General features: G+C 44.4%; 1 protein-coding gene across 1 annotated transcript in view; it reads right to left on the bottom strand.

Annotated features, from left to right (window-relative positions):
- Positions 1 to 16,533, bottom strand: part of BRSK2 (BR serine/threonine kinase 2) — a 134,364-nt gene that overhangs the window by 47,754 nt on the left and 70,077 nt on the right. The window contains exons 3-5 of the mRNA XM_044270104.1: positions 3,107 to 3,192; positions 1,182 to 1,322; positions 160 to 276 (exon numbers count right to left, since the gene is read on the bottom strand). Coding sequence (XP_044126039.1) covers positions 160 to 276; positions 1,182 to 1,322; positions 3,107 to 3,192 — 344 coding nt within the window. The remainder of the gene's footprint in view (positions 1 to 159; positions 277 to 1,181; positions 1,323 to 3,106; positions 3,193 to 16,533) is intronic.

Here is a 16,533-nt window from a genome sequence, read left to right as displayed (position 1 = left end):
GAACACAATACACTAAGAAGCTCATAATTAAACCTAAATCCATTGTGCTGCCTGTAGTCTATGTGCCCCCCCCCCCCCCCCACCACCACCACTTCTGAATCTACAGCTAGAGTACAGCAGTTCAATACAGATCATAACCTTATGATTCACTATACTTACCCACAACTGGTCTCCAACAAGCTGTCTCCGACCTGCAGAGAGGCCATCCCGAAATCTGCTATTCGGATATTGTTCTTCTCATCCAGAAGTAAGTTCTCAGGTTTTAGATCTCTGTGACTGATAAAGGAAGATGTATAAATGCCGATCGTCTAAGAACGGCCATTTTTGGTCACTTCCACATAGTTTTAAATTACATAAAACACCCCCACCCCCATAAACTGCTACAGTGGGAACAATTTTTGCACATACTTGACCATGTACTGATGTAACTGTTATTCCTAATGGTGGCTATTTTGGTATACAATGTGTATAAAGCTTGAAGTAGCAATTTAAAGCAAATTTGTCAGGGCCCCTATTCAACTTGAGGGCCACAAATGATAGAGGGGACACTTTATATTCAATAGGTTTGTATTTGATTTACTATTTTCATATAAAAAGGTGTCTAAATTCTGCCAGGACTCATAGAAGCCTGTGACTCCTGCTATCTCTGCCCATGCAGAGTGACTGACAGCTCTGCATTCAGACCCATACAAGAAGTGCTCTGCGTGGGCGGGGTTAGCAGGACTCACAGGTTTTCTCTGTGATTCAAGGCAGCATTTCAACAGCTTTTTATATGAAAATACTGAATCAGATTATAGAAAACTGTAAATCCCCAGGTTCAGCATCCTTCCCTCGATTCTATGTTGCCTTTGATAGTGTACGATATGACGCCTAACAAATCTGCTTTAATGTAGAGCCTTCAAAGGAGAAGAAAGCTTTGATCTATGAAAACAGGCAGAGAAAAATAACACAGAAAAACCAGTGATTATGACATAAAAATAGAATTTTCTGCATGTTCTAGATAGTATATCTCAGTATAGATCAGAGGTCTTCAACCTATGGATCCCCAGCTGTTTCACAGTTGGACAGGCATAGGTATGGAGACTGCTGCTCACAGTGATCTCACTGGTCATCAGGTCAAGAGTCACATATAGATGTTGAATCCAAGGAATCAAAACTAGTAATGGAAGCCCGTCTCTTACCAGATGGAGTGACTATGACAGAAGTCCAGAGCGGAAATGATCTGACGGAAGAATTTTCTTGCTTCCTTTGGGGTGAGACGTCCTTTCTTTACCAAGTAGTCAAAAAGTTCTCCACCAGACACATGTTCCAGAACCAAGTATCTGGAGAGATCACAGAGAGAAAAGGTGATGTAAGCAACAGTTTGGAAATGGGCAGTCAAGAGAGTCTGGCAAGTTAAGAATGAAAAATATCTGGTGAGCCTATAGTCATATTCCATAAATCGAAGTGTCGGTGGGAGTCTGTGTAATGTGAGCCCACCAATTGCAGGGACAAAGGGGGCCACGGAGCTACTCCAAGCACCAAACCTATCTGCGTCACTTAAAAAAGCCTTCAAATAAAATAATTGCTGAAAACCTAATGATTAGGATAAAAAGGAAAAAAATGATTGGGATATAAAGATAAAAATAAAGCGATAAGGTAGTATGCGCTATCTATGAATAGTCAGGAAGGTGGTCCCCGTCTCAGCTTTAGTGCATCCTGCGCATGTGAAGTACACAGATGTAGGCAAGGCCAGTACTCGTTGCTTCACTGCACCAGGCGTCACTGGAACTGGCCTGCAAACCAGGACTGCATGACTGCTCCCGAGTCCGGGACCACCCACATGACTATTCACAGGTAGCATGCGCTACTTTATCATTATATTTAGGTAACACTTTACAAACATCTTACCATACTTTACAAACTTATGGAGGAGGTTTAGGGGTTTCTTATGTGATGACAGGTTCCCTGTAATACAATTTTTTATCTTTTTTTTTTTTTTTTAAGACCCCTTTGCCACTCATACAATATTTCCTGCATTTAACAAATAATTCTTATGAAAATGTAATAATTTACTGAAATTTAAAGGGAATCTCCCAATTTGCATACAGTCCTATCTGCAAGCAGCATGCCATAAAGCAGGAGGGGCTGAGCAGACCATGGAAAAAGATTCAGTATAACTGGTATTTTATTCAAAAAATTGGAGTGCAGCTTTTTTTTTTTTTTTTTTTTTGCATCAACTGTGAATCCTGGTCATTGATCCTGAGGGGGTTGCCCCCAGCTATTTGGAGTGTGCGGCTTTTCATTTTTTTCTTTTTGGTATTTTATTCACTTATGCTTAGGAGTCCAGGGGGCGGTGTTAATCAGTGATTGACAGGTATTTCTGTATGCATGGTCATAGAAGGGAAGCTGTTAATCACTTAGTAAGATCACCCATTGAACTACTAAGCACATACAGGTCTTTAGGGGCGGACTGGGAACTTAAAGTGGCCCTGGAAAAAAAAAGACTTAAAGTGGCCCCGTGTTGTAGGCAAGTCCAAATTGACAGAAGGCGGGGCAACACATGTAGGCAGGGCCAACACAAGCCACAGGACCAGCAATACCGTAGTGCAGCACAAAATGACGCCCCAGCAAAATCAAATACCACAATGCAGCATAAACTATTGCCCTGTCACCATACTGAGGATGACGATTCAGTTGAATTCAGGAGGACACCTGCAGCTGCCGGCCAGAAGCATAAGTACCTGATTTTCCTAGCATTAATTAATGATGAGAGCATGAGATCGTTATGTACTGGGCCGGCGGCTGTGTGGAGGGAGTGGGTGGCCCCATGGGCTTTGACCCCACCGGGAAATTTTCCTGTAGTGTATATGGCCAGTCCGCCTTTGCAGGTCTTACAGAATATTTTCCCAAAAATCCTCTTCTGCTCTATAACATGCTGCTGGCAGATCTGACACCATGTTCAACGTGACAAGTTCCCTCGAAGACAGCATTATGTTGATATCGATTAGGCAGGGAAGAACGTCCGTGAATGACCTGATGGATTCTAGATCCTTGCTTCCAATGCATTTGGGACTATAGTGTAAGGCAAAATGTGCAGTGTGGGTAGTGTACAGTGAATACTCACAGATATTTCTTGTTCTCATAGACATCGTGCAGCTTTAATACATGCGGATGTTCAATAAGTTTGAGGATAGCAATCTCACGTTCAACCTGTGGTCAGAAATACAGGGTTAGACAAAGTTACAGGATGCATATGATAAAATGTCACAACCATAGACTTCAGGGCCCGGCCACCTCTCCTCGGTATCAGTGGAGGGCCCAGTGGTGAGAGAAAGGATTGTAATTAATGACTTGTACAAGATTGTGCTTAAAAAATTGTAGAATCTTTTTAATTGCACTATTAAAGGGGTTTTCCAAGATTTTTTTAACTGATCGGTAGGGGTATGACACCTGGGACCCCCGCTGATCAGCTGTTTGAGAAGGCAGCGTCACTCGCAGTAGCACTGCAGCCTTTTCGCAGCTATGCCTAGGCCGTGTGACATCACGTTCATCGGTCCCAAGTCCTAGGCGCAGCTCAGCCCCATTGAAGTTGATGGGGCTGAAGTGGGATACCAAGCACAGCCGCCATACTTTGTACGAAGCTGAGAGAAGGCCGCGGCACTACTGCGATCTGGTGAATTCTCAAATAGCTGATTGGTGGGGGGTCCCAGGTGTCGGACTCCCACCAGTCAGATACTGATGACCTATCATCAGTTCAATTTTTTTTTAATAAAAATTGCTTTAAAAATTCCCTGTAGGCCATAGTCATGCACATACGATGGCTGCAGTGCTGAGGTATACAAGAAAAAACTAAAAAAAAATCAGGAAAAAAGGAAAATGATGACATCTGCTTCTGTACAGTGTATTTTGCATGCAATTATATTTGTTTGCTAGCATTTTTCTGCAAGCAGCATTTGAAATGGGTGATGAGTGCCTTCAAAGCTGAATACTTCCCAAACTTTCAAGCGGATTGAAACACGTGGAAGTAGCTATTATTTCAATTGCTATATTTTTTTCTCCGAAAATGAAAAAAATATATCTTCAGTCGGTAAAAGATTCTAAGGCTACTTTCACACTAGCGTTCGTCGGTCCGCTCGTGAGCTCCATTTGAAGGAGCTCACGAGCGGACCCGAACGCCTCCGTCCAGCCCTGATGCAGTCTGAATGGAGCGGATCCGCTCAGACTGCATCAGTCCGCTCCGCTCGCCTCCGCACGGACAGGCGGACAGCTGAACGCTGCTTGCAGCGTTCAGCTGTCCGCCTGGCAGCGTTCAGCTGTCCGCCTGGCCGTGCGGAGGCGAGCGGATCCGTTCAGACTTACAATGTAAGTCAATGGGAACGGATCCGCTTGAAGATGACACCATATGGCTCAATCTTCAAGCGGATCCGTCCCCCATTGACTTTACATTGAAAGTCTGAACGGATCCGCTCAGGCATCTTGCGCACTTAGAATTTTTTCTAAGTTATTAATGCAGACGGATCCGTACTGAACGGAGCCTCCGTCTGCATTAATATGATCGGATCCGTTCAGAACGGATCCGATCGAACGCTAGTGTGAAAGTAGCCTTAGATGTGCATAGTTGGCAGGAGCCCTGTTTCTCGCGGGACTGTCCCACAAACTGGACCACAAGAAGTTTGGCTTATGCAAATTTAATGTCATTCAAACAGATGTCCAAAATGTTCTGCATCTTGGGTTACCTATTTTTGGGAAAGCTGAGTGGCAACCAATACGGTCAACATTATAATTTCTGCATAAATTATCCTACTGTTTTTCCGCACACGACACCCTAAAACCCCACCCTCTGAGCTACGAAGGCTCTTTGTGTAGCAAGGTATTTTAGTGGTTCTTTCCCCTTTAATTCCTTGTAATGTAGTTGGTTAGTGGTACCAGGAGCCGGGGCATGTTCCATCCTGAGATGTAAAGTAACTGTATATGTGAACGGCACACTGAAGACCTTTAGGAGGGACCAGGAGGCTAGAAAACATCTAGCTATGTAATAAGGAGCTTAGCGCCATTGAAGACATCATCAGAATAAGATGTGTCCTGCTACTACCACCACTCTTTGTATCCTATGGGCGTCAGCCAGGTGCCATTTTGGGATGCCTGGTCGATGGGGAGCTGGCTCATTTGTTCACAGCTTTGGTGACTGTTAACTTACTTTATTCTATATGTTATCATTCCTACACATCTTTTATCATAGTTTAGTAGCCTTTCTATGCACCTAAATCATGTTAAGCCTGTTTATTCCTGTAGCTCAGAATTCATGGTAATACGCTCAAACAGAATATGTAATCTGAAAATGACCTGTAGTTTAAACTTCTTCTGTTAAACATTTAAAGTTTTTACTTTTAAGAATTTTTTAAGAATTTTTGGTGCTTATTTAAATTTTCCATGTCATGATCCACATAAAAAATACTGAAATCCAGCAGTTTTCACAATGGCCCCTAGGTCTCATATTAGGCTGACATCTCTTGTTCTGCAGAGATCACTTCCCAGCAGTCAGCTCATTATCATTGCAAGCAGCATTACAGTGAACAACCTCTATATAGATAAAACAGGATCCACTATTCACAATAGGTAATGGTCACAGCTTCTCTCTCTCTCTCGTATCCTGCTCCCTGCACAGTGACTTCTGCACAAGTCACAGAGTATGCCCAAAACTCATCTCCCATAGGAGATCAAGGAGTCAACATCAAACTACAGATTTCTATGGTCCACGTGGCTGTTATACTGTAAAGCACATTGCTTAAAGGGACACTGTCACCTGGATTTCACTTGCTGAGCTATTAACATCACCACATCATTCTCCACGATTTACATTAAAATATACTAGTATTACTGCCCTGTGCCTTGTAATTTGTCTATAAAATGGCTTTTATTAATATGCTAATTACTTAAATAAGGAGCCCAAGGGGCTGTTCCTCCGGCCGTTGGAGCCCAGCCTCACCCATTACTTCGGGGCCCAGCACCGCCCCACTGCTAATTTATTCACTCCTCTTGTTTGTGCAGCGCCCGTAATCCTGCGCATGCGCCCTGGATACACATGTCAGAGCCCGCTCGGTGTCCTGGCATCAGCCTTACAGAACTCATTGTGCATGCACCAGCTTTGCTTGACCCGGAAAGGAAGAGCGGAGTAACGCAACTTGCCAGGCGGGCGGAGGACGGAGGAGCGGGCACGTTAGCTAAAAAATGGTACAAAACGTTTAACTAACTCTTTCAATGTATTTCAATGGCTTTTGTCACAAGATGGCACAAGATAATACTGGGACATGTGTTATCAGAGTTATCAGAGTCAATTTTAGCTCGGCTACATCTGTAACGGAGCATCAGCTCAGGAAAGATAAGCCCTCATAATCACCTACAAAAATTAAAATAATAAAAGAATTTAAAAACAATAATCAGAAAATCAAGGCAAAAATAATAAGTAAAATAATATAGGTGATATATTCTTTTTTAATGGGTATTCTGGCTTTATTATGTTATCCAGCATCCACAGGATGGGAGTCTGACCAAACGAAGCCCCAACCAAGCCTGAGAACTGTGGCTCCATACCCTGCAGGGACCCCAAAGTGAATGGAGGGGCAGGTCGGCCATGCACACTGCCATTTCATTTATCTCTATGGGACGTTCTTGTGATTGGTGGGGGACCCAGCTGTCAGACCCCACGGATTTAATAGCTATCCCCTATCCCATGGATAGGGAATAACGTGACATAACTCTTTAAGACTGGTGGAGGCTCCTTGTAGCCACCTTTAAGACTTATTTCAGGCTCCAGCAATTAGATAATATCTGGTACTCAGGTTATAGTGGATTGAGGTACTCTGATAATCCCATGTCCCATGCCCTAGCCGTGTACTCAGAACCCAAGCCCCAGACATCCCATCCAGATATGATTTTTTTTCCTGTTTTAGGGGAATTTGTTTATTGTTGTTTTTTTTTTTAAACACATAAAGCACTAAGCTTGGTTGTCTCTTGAAAATGATGGAGGTTCATTGCTCCTTCCATGTTTAAGATGGCTTTAAGGCTGCAGCAACCAGATTACATTCATATATCTGTCGCCCAGGAATGTCCGTATCCCGGGGTCACATTGGATCTGAGTCACTCGGATAATCTCATGTCACATTCCCTAGCAGTGTACTCCGAAATCAAGCCCCAGACACCCCAACCTGATTAGCATCATTATCAGCCTGGCCTCGGGAGGGGACTGCGCAGAAGGAGGGAATGATTACTTCCTAATCTTTAATTATCCACTTTCTAATGTACAGACACATCAAAGGGAAGGGGTGGGGGAGGGAGCATTGAAGGATGGAGAGAAAAAATACTAAACCAGAAAAAAATGGACTAAAATATCGCTGAGGAAAACTGCGGAAATAGGGAGAAGGGAAGTGTGAATTTTGGAAGGTGGTCAATAACGAGATTGTGGGGGCCCAACATAAAGATAAGGGAACACTATAATGTTTGTCATTACCTTCACTAAAATTCAAGTGTGACTACGGCATATTGAGGGGGTCAAATGGACACCATAAAAGGGGTCCCACTTCAGTTTATCAAGGGACTAAAAATAGTTGCAAGTCCCCTTTTTGACTGGCCGTGCAACAATAATCATGGCTGGTGTTGAAAAGTTTTCGACAGTTGGGGCAGAACGGGGGTTATTTACTAACATGTACATGTTGGTGGAAAACTACGCCAGCCAAGGGCTGGTGTCATTGTTCCGCTAGACGTGTGCCACACGCCTCATCATTAATTAGTCTAACCGTCCGGCTGCGCAAGGGAGAAACAAAGACCAGCGTCTTTGTAAACGTGCCCCACTGTATCTTAGCAGTTAACTCATTTTTGATCACTTAAAGGTCTTGTCCCATGACAACAACGTATCCCCTATACACAGGATAGTAGATAAGTGCCCGATTGTTGTGGTTCCGATCGCTGGGTCCCATGTTCCCCGTTTGAGTGGAGGGGCAGACACGCAGGTGTGTCTCCTATGGGACTACTGAAGATATCTGAACACTTGTGCTCGGCTATCTCCAGCAGTCTCATAGAATTGAGTGGTAGACATGCTCCATTCAAATGGGGAACATGGACCCCCGTTCTAGTGATCAACAAGGGCCCCAACCATCAGAACCCAAATGATCAGAAACGTATCTACTGCTATTGAATTCCCAGCTTGGTTTTTCAGAAATCAGAAAAAAATGGTGGACGACCCTCTAGGAGCTGCAATATCGGCCACTACCCAGTGCCCCATAAATATAGGGAGAACTTTTAAGAATTTTTAATTAATGACAATTCATTACTGGTGATTTTTCATGGCAAGTATATCAGTTATTGCTGTGATTGTGTCATTTCAACGCTACTTCAGCCATTATGCCAAGAACGGGCTCCTTTTCATTTATCACCCGGCCTGCTCTCTGACAGCCCAATCTATTCTTACCCCATTACTCAGAGTAAAATAATAGGCGGCAGAAAATCCCACATATATATCGAGCCAGTGATTTAAGTAGTGGTACCACAGGTGGCACAAGTGGTGGCAGACCACCCCGGTGTAAGTGCCAATCAAACTTCCCTCCCATTTGATTGCAGAACGGGATCTGTGCAGACTTTCCACAGGCGGACGGGAGCTTTCATTGTATGGGTATCCACATGACGGCTATTATATGGAAGATTACATGGTTCTATCACCAAGCTATTCTGGAACTCTCCTCACACTTGCTCCACACCAGGATTTCAATTTGGAAGTGGGTGTAGAAATTTGTATTAAAAGACGGATTTCCTGTTACCACGGAAACAAAGGGTCCTGGCCAAGCACGCAGAAAATAAGTTGGAAGGCATGTACTTGCTAATATATTGACTAAATGCACCTTTCTATTCAGATACTCGATTCCTACAAATATATCTCAAACATAATGGGGGTCTTTTACTAAAGCGCGCCTTGCCACTTTTAGGCGTAAAAAAAACATTGCAATACCCTGTTTCGTCACTGTTCTAAAAATATTTTGTTGCATGGGCATTTTTATGCTGCCCTCACCAAAAGTGGTGGGGGACGCACCATCTGCCCCGGCATATTTACGCCAGTTTTAGGTATAAAAGTAGATGGAAAACTATCCATGACATTTCCAGGACAGAAGCATGCATTGTAAGTTGAAACCATCGTAACTTGAGTCCATAACTCTATGGAAAACCAGTAATTGGTTCCAAAGCCCAAAAATTTCATCTGAGGACAAGAAAAAGTGAAGTTTTAAGGAAAATAGGCAGATAACTAAGACAGAAAAAGTAAGTTCTTAGGTAAACAGTCAGGATGCTTGAAGCTGGAAATGATTCTTTCTATAGTGACGGCAAGAGCGTCTTCAGGGTCTTGCATTGTACATAGATGTACCAGAAAAATAAAATGGAGTCACCGCTAAACTGGTGTTCAACAGAGCAACTCACCCTGGCACAGACAGAATATCTGGTACCGCCGAGGAGCTACTAGATAAACCTGTACAGGTGTTTTACCAGTAAAATGGCCATGTTCAAGTCAAACCGAGCCTAGCGGGAGAAGCCGGACACGTCTAGTGGACTCTACTTCCTGCGTTAAAGGGTTTCTACCACTTGCATATCACATATTTGGTGATCAGACACTAGCGATCCGCTAGTGTCTGATGTAGCTTACAAGCTAATTATTACCTTAATCCGTTCGGCCCATACCTCAAAAAAAGCACTTATATCTTTATGCAAATGAGCCTCTAGGTGCTATGCAGGCGTTTTTCCAGCACCTAGAGGCTCCGTCTACCTTGCAGTTTGCCGCCCATCGCCTCGCTCCAGCACGCCCATCTCTTACCGTATTCGATCCTCCCCCTGCTTCAGCCTTCAGAAATCCCGCGCCTGCGCCGTTCGTCGCGGCATTCGGAGGCATTCGGCGCAGGCGCAGTCAATGTCTGACCGCTCCGTGCTCAGACATTTCCACTGCGCCTGCGCCGATGTCATCGGCGCAGGCGCAGTGGAAATGTCTGAGCACGGAGCGGTCAGACATTGACTGCGCCTGCGCCGAATGCCGCGACGAACGGCACAGGCGCGAGATTTCGGAAGGCAGAAGCAGGGGGAGGATCGAATAGAGTTGAAGATGGGCGTGCTGGAGCGAGGCGCTGGGCGGCAAACTGCAAGGTAGACGGAGCCTCTAGGTGCTGGAAAAACGCCTGCATAGCACCTAGAGGCTCATTTGCATAAAGATATAAGTGCTTTTTTTGAGGTATGGGCCGAACGGATTAAGGTAATAATTAGCTTGTAAGCTACATCAGACACTAGCGGATCGCTAGTGTCTGATCACCAAATATGTGATATGCAAGTGGTAGAAACCCTTTAAGTTCTTTATAAAAACTACGGGGGGGGGGGGGAGGTTAGGGGGGGAATGATCATTCCCTTAAGGCTCTTTTGGGTGGATTTGTGAATTCTCAATACATTTCTGCAATTTACACGGCCCTTGTCAGGTCTATGAAAAGAGGGCGTGACGAGGGCATGGCCATCAGCCTCGGCTAAATCATCATTATTCACACCAGAAACAAAATGATGACTGAAATCTATAGCAGCTCCGAAGTGATTTTATTCCAGAGCACTGAGAGCCAGAGGAGGCCTGCGCCTCCTCATAAATGACATGTCTCCTCCATCAGAGGACACATGAAGGGAAAGAAAGCAATGGGGGGGGGGGGGGGGGGGGGCAGGAGGTCTATACAGGGTCCATATGTTGCTATGTATTGTGGAAACTTCAGCCTACCCTACAACGATGTCTTCATCGCTGCTCTATATAATCAATTCTTTATTTTATAGTAATAAAGTATAATACAAATATGCAAACAGTCATGAAGTATCAGCCCTATGGCATCAGTCTACCTTTTCAGTGCACTAAATGTTAGGCCTCATGTAGGCTGTGCCTGTAGTCTGCTACAAGCCCATACTGTACCGCCATGTTACTCTAATGCCTTATCACAGAAGAATATGGCGTCTCATATAAGTAGAGCGCCTAAGGGTCCGTACAGACTTGTAGGGACTCCGCTTGCCCCTGTAAAGGGACTTTGTTACAATGCCATTGGCACCCCTTTGATATCAGTAGAGAGGTGGCAATCCAAGAACACTCATCAAAAATCACTGGTGGGTTTACATATCGCATCTGCCCCACGCAGCCAAAGTCCTGCAAATCTATGGAAGCCGCAGGATGCACACCCGGCCTTAGGATGAGCTCATACGTGCTGAATTTGCAGTTTTTTTTTTTTTTCAAAAACAGAGAATTTACCCTTAGGCCCAATTTAGATGGGTGTATTCTCCATCTACCGTATGTGTTTCTGTATTTGTAACAGACTGATCACGGACCGTCAGTCCATACAGAGAAACAAGTAGCATTCACCATTCTTGTCTACTTTCTTTCCCAGACTACATTCAAGCGTATGGGTGTCCAAAAAACGGACGCACACAGACATCTGCAGCACCTCAGCACAGGGGTTCATCTGCAAATGTTTGGTTTGTAATGCTATTTAATGTTTGAACTGTACACCAACAAGTGAGGTATGGTTGGCATCAGGAATAGGGCTAGCCACCCCATTCTTTCCCTCTTGGTAGGATTGAGTTGGTCCTACTTCCCGCCAGAAGAGGGGAGCTAGGACAGTGAGGAGTGACATCCTAAGGGCCTTAGGGACCAGAGAACCAACTCATCTATGATACCACTACTTCAGAGAGACTTCTAAAACAAGGCTACAGATATCCTGCAAAGCCAAAGCTACATTGTTTACAGTCAGCAGAGTGACCAGCAACCACAGCTATCCAGACCCTGCTGCAGGGGAGGGACTACGGCTCAGACACCATCACCTTAGATCACATACAGGCCAGGCCAATTCTTAAAGGGAACCTGTCACTGGGATTTTGTGTATGGAGCTGAGGACATGGGTTGCTAAATGGCCGCTAGCACATCCGCAATACCCAGTCCCCATAGCTCTGTGTGCTTTTATTGTGTATAAAAACCGATTTGATACATATGCAAATTAACCTGAGAGGAGTCCTGTCCCTGACTCATCTCACATACAGGACTCATCTCAGGTTAATTTGCATATGTATCAAATCGTTTTTTTTACACAATAAAAGCACACAGAGCTATGGGGACTGGGTATTGCGGATGTGCTAGTGGCCATCTAGCAACCCATGTCCTCAGCTCTATACACCAAATCCCGGTGACAGGTTCCCTTTAAAAGCCTGCATTACAAAGTGGACACCTACAGCCACCAATGTCAGCATTCAACTGTTAGCCAGAAGTTCAGAAGAGAGACATCAGCAAGATAGCATACCCGGTGTCATTACCAGCTACTTTGACAACCACCATACCTCACCACCTGGGGAGAGAAACTGCACTGTGTACAAACTACTGCTGGATGTATTATAACTCCTATTTTGCACTTAGTAAAGAGAGACTTTTATTCTTCTACTTCTGACCTGATTCCTTATACCACCTTTCCATTGCACCGATCCTCAGGGAGCAATGGCCTGAGAGAATAGACCGTGACATTTCACCTCATCAGGGCCACTACCACCCCCATCCTCTACTTCGACTCCTGAGGGGCTCACTGGACATTCACATGGACTGAAGTTGTTTTGTTGTAGATGTACTGTAAACTCGAAAGGCCATCTGAATCAGGCCTCAGAAAGACGCAGATGGTAATTTACGGATGTAGCAGATGTAGTACTTATGCTATATACTCTTGGCTGTGACTAATGCCTGTGTAAGGTGGAGGCACATTCATGTTGTGCGCAGCTAGCTCAAAGCAAAGCTCTGTGATAGAAATTCATGTGAATCATATGTCAAGGTGAAAAATGGGTAGCACAGTCTCCCTCTGAAGGGTTGTGCTGTGCTGTACTAATGGCCAGGAAGAGATTTATTGAAATGAATTGACAAAGTTTATTGGAAAATGTAAATTATGAGATGATTATAAATTCACATGCAGCAGATTTGTTGCAGAAACTTCTGCTATAGAAAATCAGTTCCTTTTATCTGAAAGGAGTTCTTTTCATGTATTTCTCCAATCCCCTATTCAGATGAATGGGTCAGTTGCTGATATTACTTTGTGTGCATATACCTTTACTACGCCCGGAAAATCAAACTCAAATATCTGCCCTAAAACATCATGTAGTCAGAAGAGAGACAAATAACAGGGAACTTGGGATGCTACAAAGGGAAGTATTCCAATCATAAAAAATGACACGACAATTCCTAATTAAAGGGTAAATATCACCTAGGTATTTTTCTATATACAGGTGAAACTCGAAAAATTTGAATATCGTGCAAAGTTCATTTATTTCAGTAATGCAACTTAAAAGGTGAAACTAACATATGAGACTCATTACAGGCAAAGAGAGATATTTCAAGCCTTTATATTTTATAATTTGGATGATTATGGCTTACAGCTTATGAAACCCCAAAGTCTCAATTTTGAGGTACCCTTTGCTCAGGGGGTACGGATTAATTAGCTGACTGGAGTGTGACACTTTGAGCCTAGAATATTGAAACTTTTTACAAAATTCTAATTTTAAGCTGCATTAATGCAATTCCTTTTAAATTGCATTACTGAAATAAATGGACTTTTGCACGATATTCTAATTTTTTGAGTTTCACCTGTATATTCTTTTGTATAATGTGGTTTTAGTATCTGATTGTACACTTGTTATTCTGTTTTCTGCACATGATTATGGAGGCAATAATCTTGTCTGAATGGCTTCTTAACAGCATTCATAGATATGCTTTACAGGAGCCACATGGACCATAGGAACCTGTAGGGGACTCATTTACTTCTATGGGAGAGTTTGCTAGGCATTCTCTTTGGCCTGTATAGGAAGGGAGTAGATAAGCTGTGACCAGTGGCGTACATAGAGAAGGGCCCCACAGCAAGGATCAAACCAGTCCCCCGACACAAGACGGAAAGGTTTCGGCCGAAACCCTTTTCAGTGACTCTTGGGCCATTTTTCCACTGCCTCATTTGCTAAAAGTTGTTCCTTTAGAGCAGGAATGCCCAACCTGCGGCCCTCCAGCTGTTATAAAACTACAACTCCCATAATGCCCTGCTGCAGGATGATACCTGTAGGCTGTTCCGGCATGCTGGGAGTTGTAGTTTTGCAACAGCTGGAGGGCCGCAGGTTGAGCATGCCTGCATTAGAGGGTAGAGCCCTGACCAAGTTTTCACCTCCAGTAGAAGAGGAGAGAATCCCATCTAAGGGTCCATTCATAAGTCCGTAGTGTATTGCGGATCCGCAACCCCATAGAACTGCCTATTCTTGTCCGCAATTGCAGACAAGAATAGGACATGTTCTATTTTTTCTGGAGCCGTGGACCGGAAGTTCGGGTCCGCGCTCCGGAAATGCAGATGCGGACAGCACACTGTGTGCTGTCCGCATCCATTCCTGCCCCATAGAGAATGAATGGGTCCGCACCCGTTCTGGATAATTGCTGAACGGGTGCGGACACATTCTACGGACGTGTGAATGGACCCTAAGACTCAGCCCCCTCCCGCCCTGGGCCCCATAGCAGTCGCATGGTTTGCCGCTGTGGTAGTTACGCCCCCTGGCTGTGACCATCAACTATTGTGAAGAGAGGATTCTGTGTTAAGAGGTATTATCTGTCATTGTAACCCTGCCTGTGATGATAATGAGATGACTGCTGACAAGTGATCTGTACAGGCTCAGTGGCCAGAGTGGAGACTGCAAGGTTACACGATAAGCTGGATCTCCCCCAGTGTATTTAGTGGATGGGCCATAAATATGTTTTGTGAGAAACCTACAGCTCCTTACAGTGTTGCTCAGAATGTAAAGTATCTATATACACAGTAATTATGTGCTAGAACAGGGCAACATTTTTTTGTGATTGCAGGCATAGCACGGTACAGTGGTGCCTTTGCCGTATTACGACGCTTGGTGGTTGCACGGAGCCATAATATGGTCATGTGGATGAGACCTTGGAAAACAGGCCTACTAGATCCTAAATGCCCTTACATATGTCACCTCACATCACAGCTCAGAGGATGAACCATCAGGCAAAGTATCTGCATTTACCAACCTCCCTGTTAAAGGGGTTGTCCAAGTTTAATAAAAACTTACACGGACCGTCGCTAGGAAAAAAAACAAAAACAAAAAAAACGGGAGGGCCGAAGCACAGAGGAAGGGGAGAAAAGGGGCTTCTTGTGTTACTTACAGGGGCTGCCTGAGTTTTTATTTCTCGGACAAACCCTTCAATGTACCAATCCCAACAGTCCCGATTTTGCCAGGACACCCCAATGAATCTGGCTGCAAAGGAGGTGAGGATTACATAAGTCCCACCCCAAGGTTGGTGTCTTGGGGGCATTCTGGGCCAGGCTTAAATGTCCTGATCTTTACTTTTTATAGGTTGTATCCAAACAGAAAAGGATGCTAGTCATCATAATGGTGACACATTCCACAGCGATGTACAGGGACTGCCGTCACTCACATCAGTCCCTGTCTCAACCTTATATACCTATCCCAGACACACATTCATAGGAAGCCATAGGGGTTGTCTCATCTCAGACATTGAAGGCATCTGATTAGGATATGCCATCAATGTCATATAGAGCGAGAGCCAGAGGTGGGACCCGTACCTATCTCCAGAACGGGGCACCTGAGGTGAATGGAGAGCAGTGGTGCATGCCCCCCATCCCCATTCACCACTATGGGATTTCCAAAAATAGCTCAGCAATTTTCAGAACTCCCGTAGCAATAAATGGAGAGCATGCAGCACATGCGTGGCATGCTCGCCATCACTTTGATGACCCATTTCTGGAGACAGGCACAGGTTTCAGAGGTGAAGCCCGCACCTATATGACATTGATGGCAAATCCTAGCGCTATGTCATCAATTTAACCTTTAAGATACTGATTTCAGAAACCGTCGCTATCAGTGATTTAGAAAAAAAAAAACATTGATTGAAATTTTGGCGGAAAAGGATTGGAACTAACAACTGTCCAGTCCATTTGGGTCTGATGTTAAAAACTCGATTACGAGACCTGCCCATTACCTAGTCTGTCATTGGTATCAGCTCCCTTACTAAAGTCTTTGTGGAAAGTATGAAATGACTGCAGGGCCGTGGAAGCCGATGAGTTAACAGCACAACACCTGCCTTTCACACCATTGGTACCATCTGCTCCCTACCCCAAAACCATTAAACTTGACTGCTATATTGGACATCTGCTGCCTCGCCTCCCACCCTGGGCGCACACAAAGCCTGTCACCTTCACCCTTTGTTTAATGGCTCCAGGCGTTAAACACTGGTTCTGATTAGGATAGTGGTACACAATCCGGGACAATGACCCCTCAGTTCAGGGGCCCTTCTTCTCACTTCTAAATCCAGGAGCCTCTGTAATAAAACCTACAGACATAAAGAAAATAACACAATATGATCCAGAGTCACATTTACATGCAGAGGATCCTTTTATCCATTTTTGGGAAAGGTAAGTGACCACCAATATGTCTGCTTTTACAGCTCCCATAGGGGTGGTCACA

This window comes from Bufo gargarizans, chromosome 10 (assembly GCF_014858855.1).
Source record: "Bufo gargarizans isolate SCDJY-AF-19 chromosome 10, ASM1485885v1, whole genome shotgun sequence".
NCBI lineage: Eukaryota > Metazoa > Chordata > Amphibia > Anura > Bufonidae > Bufo > Bufo gargarizans.
Note: the sequence above shows the minus strand (reverse complement) of the source record. Positions and strands in the feature narration are given on the sequence as shown.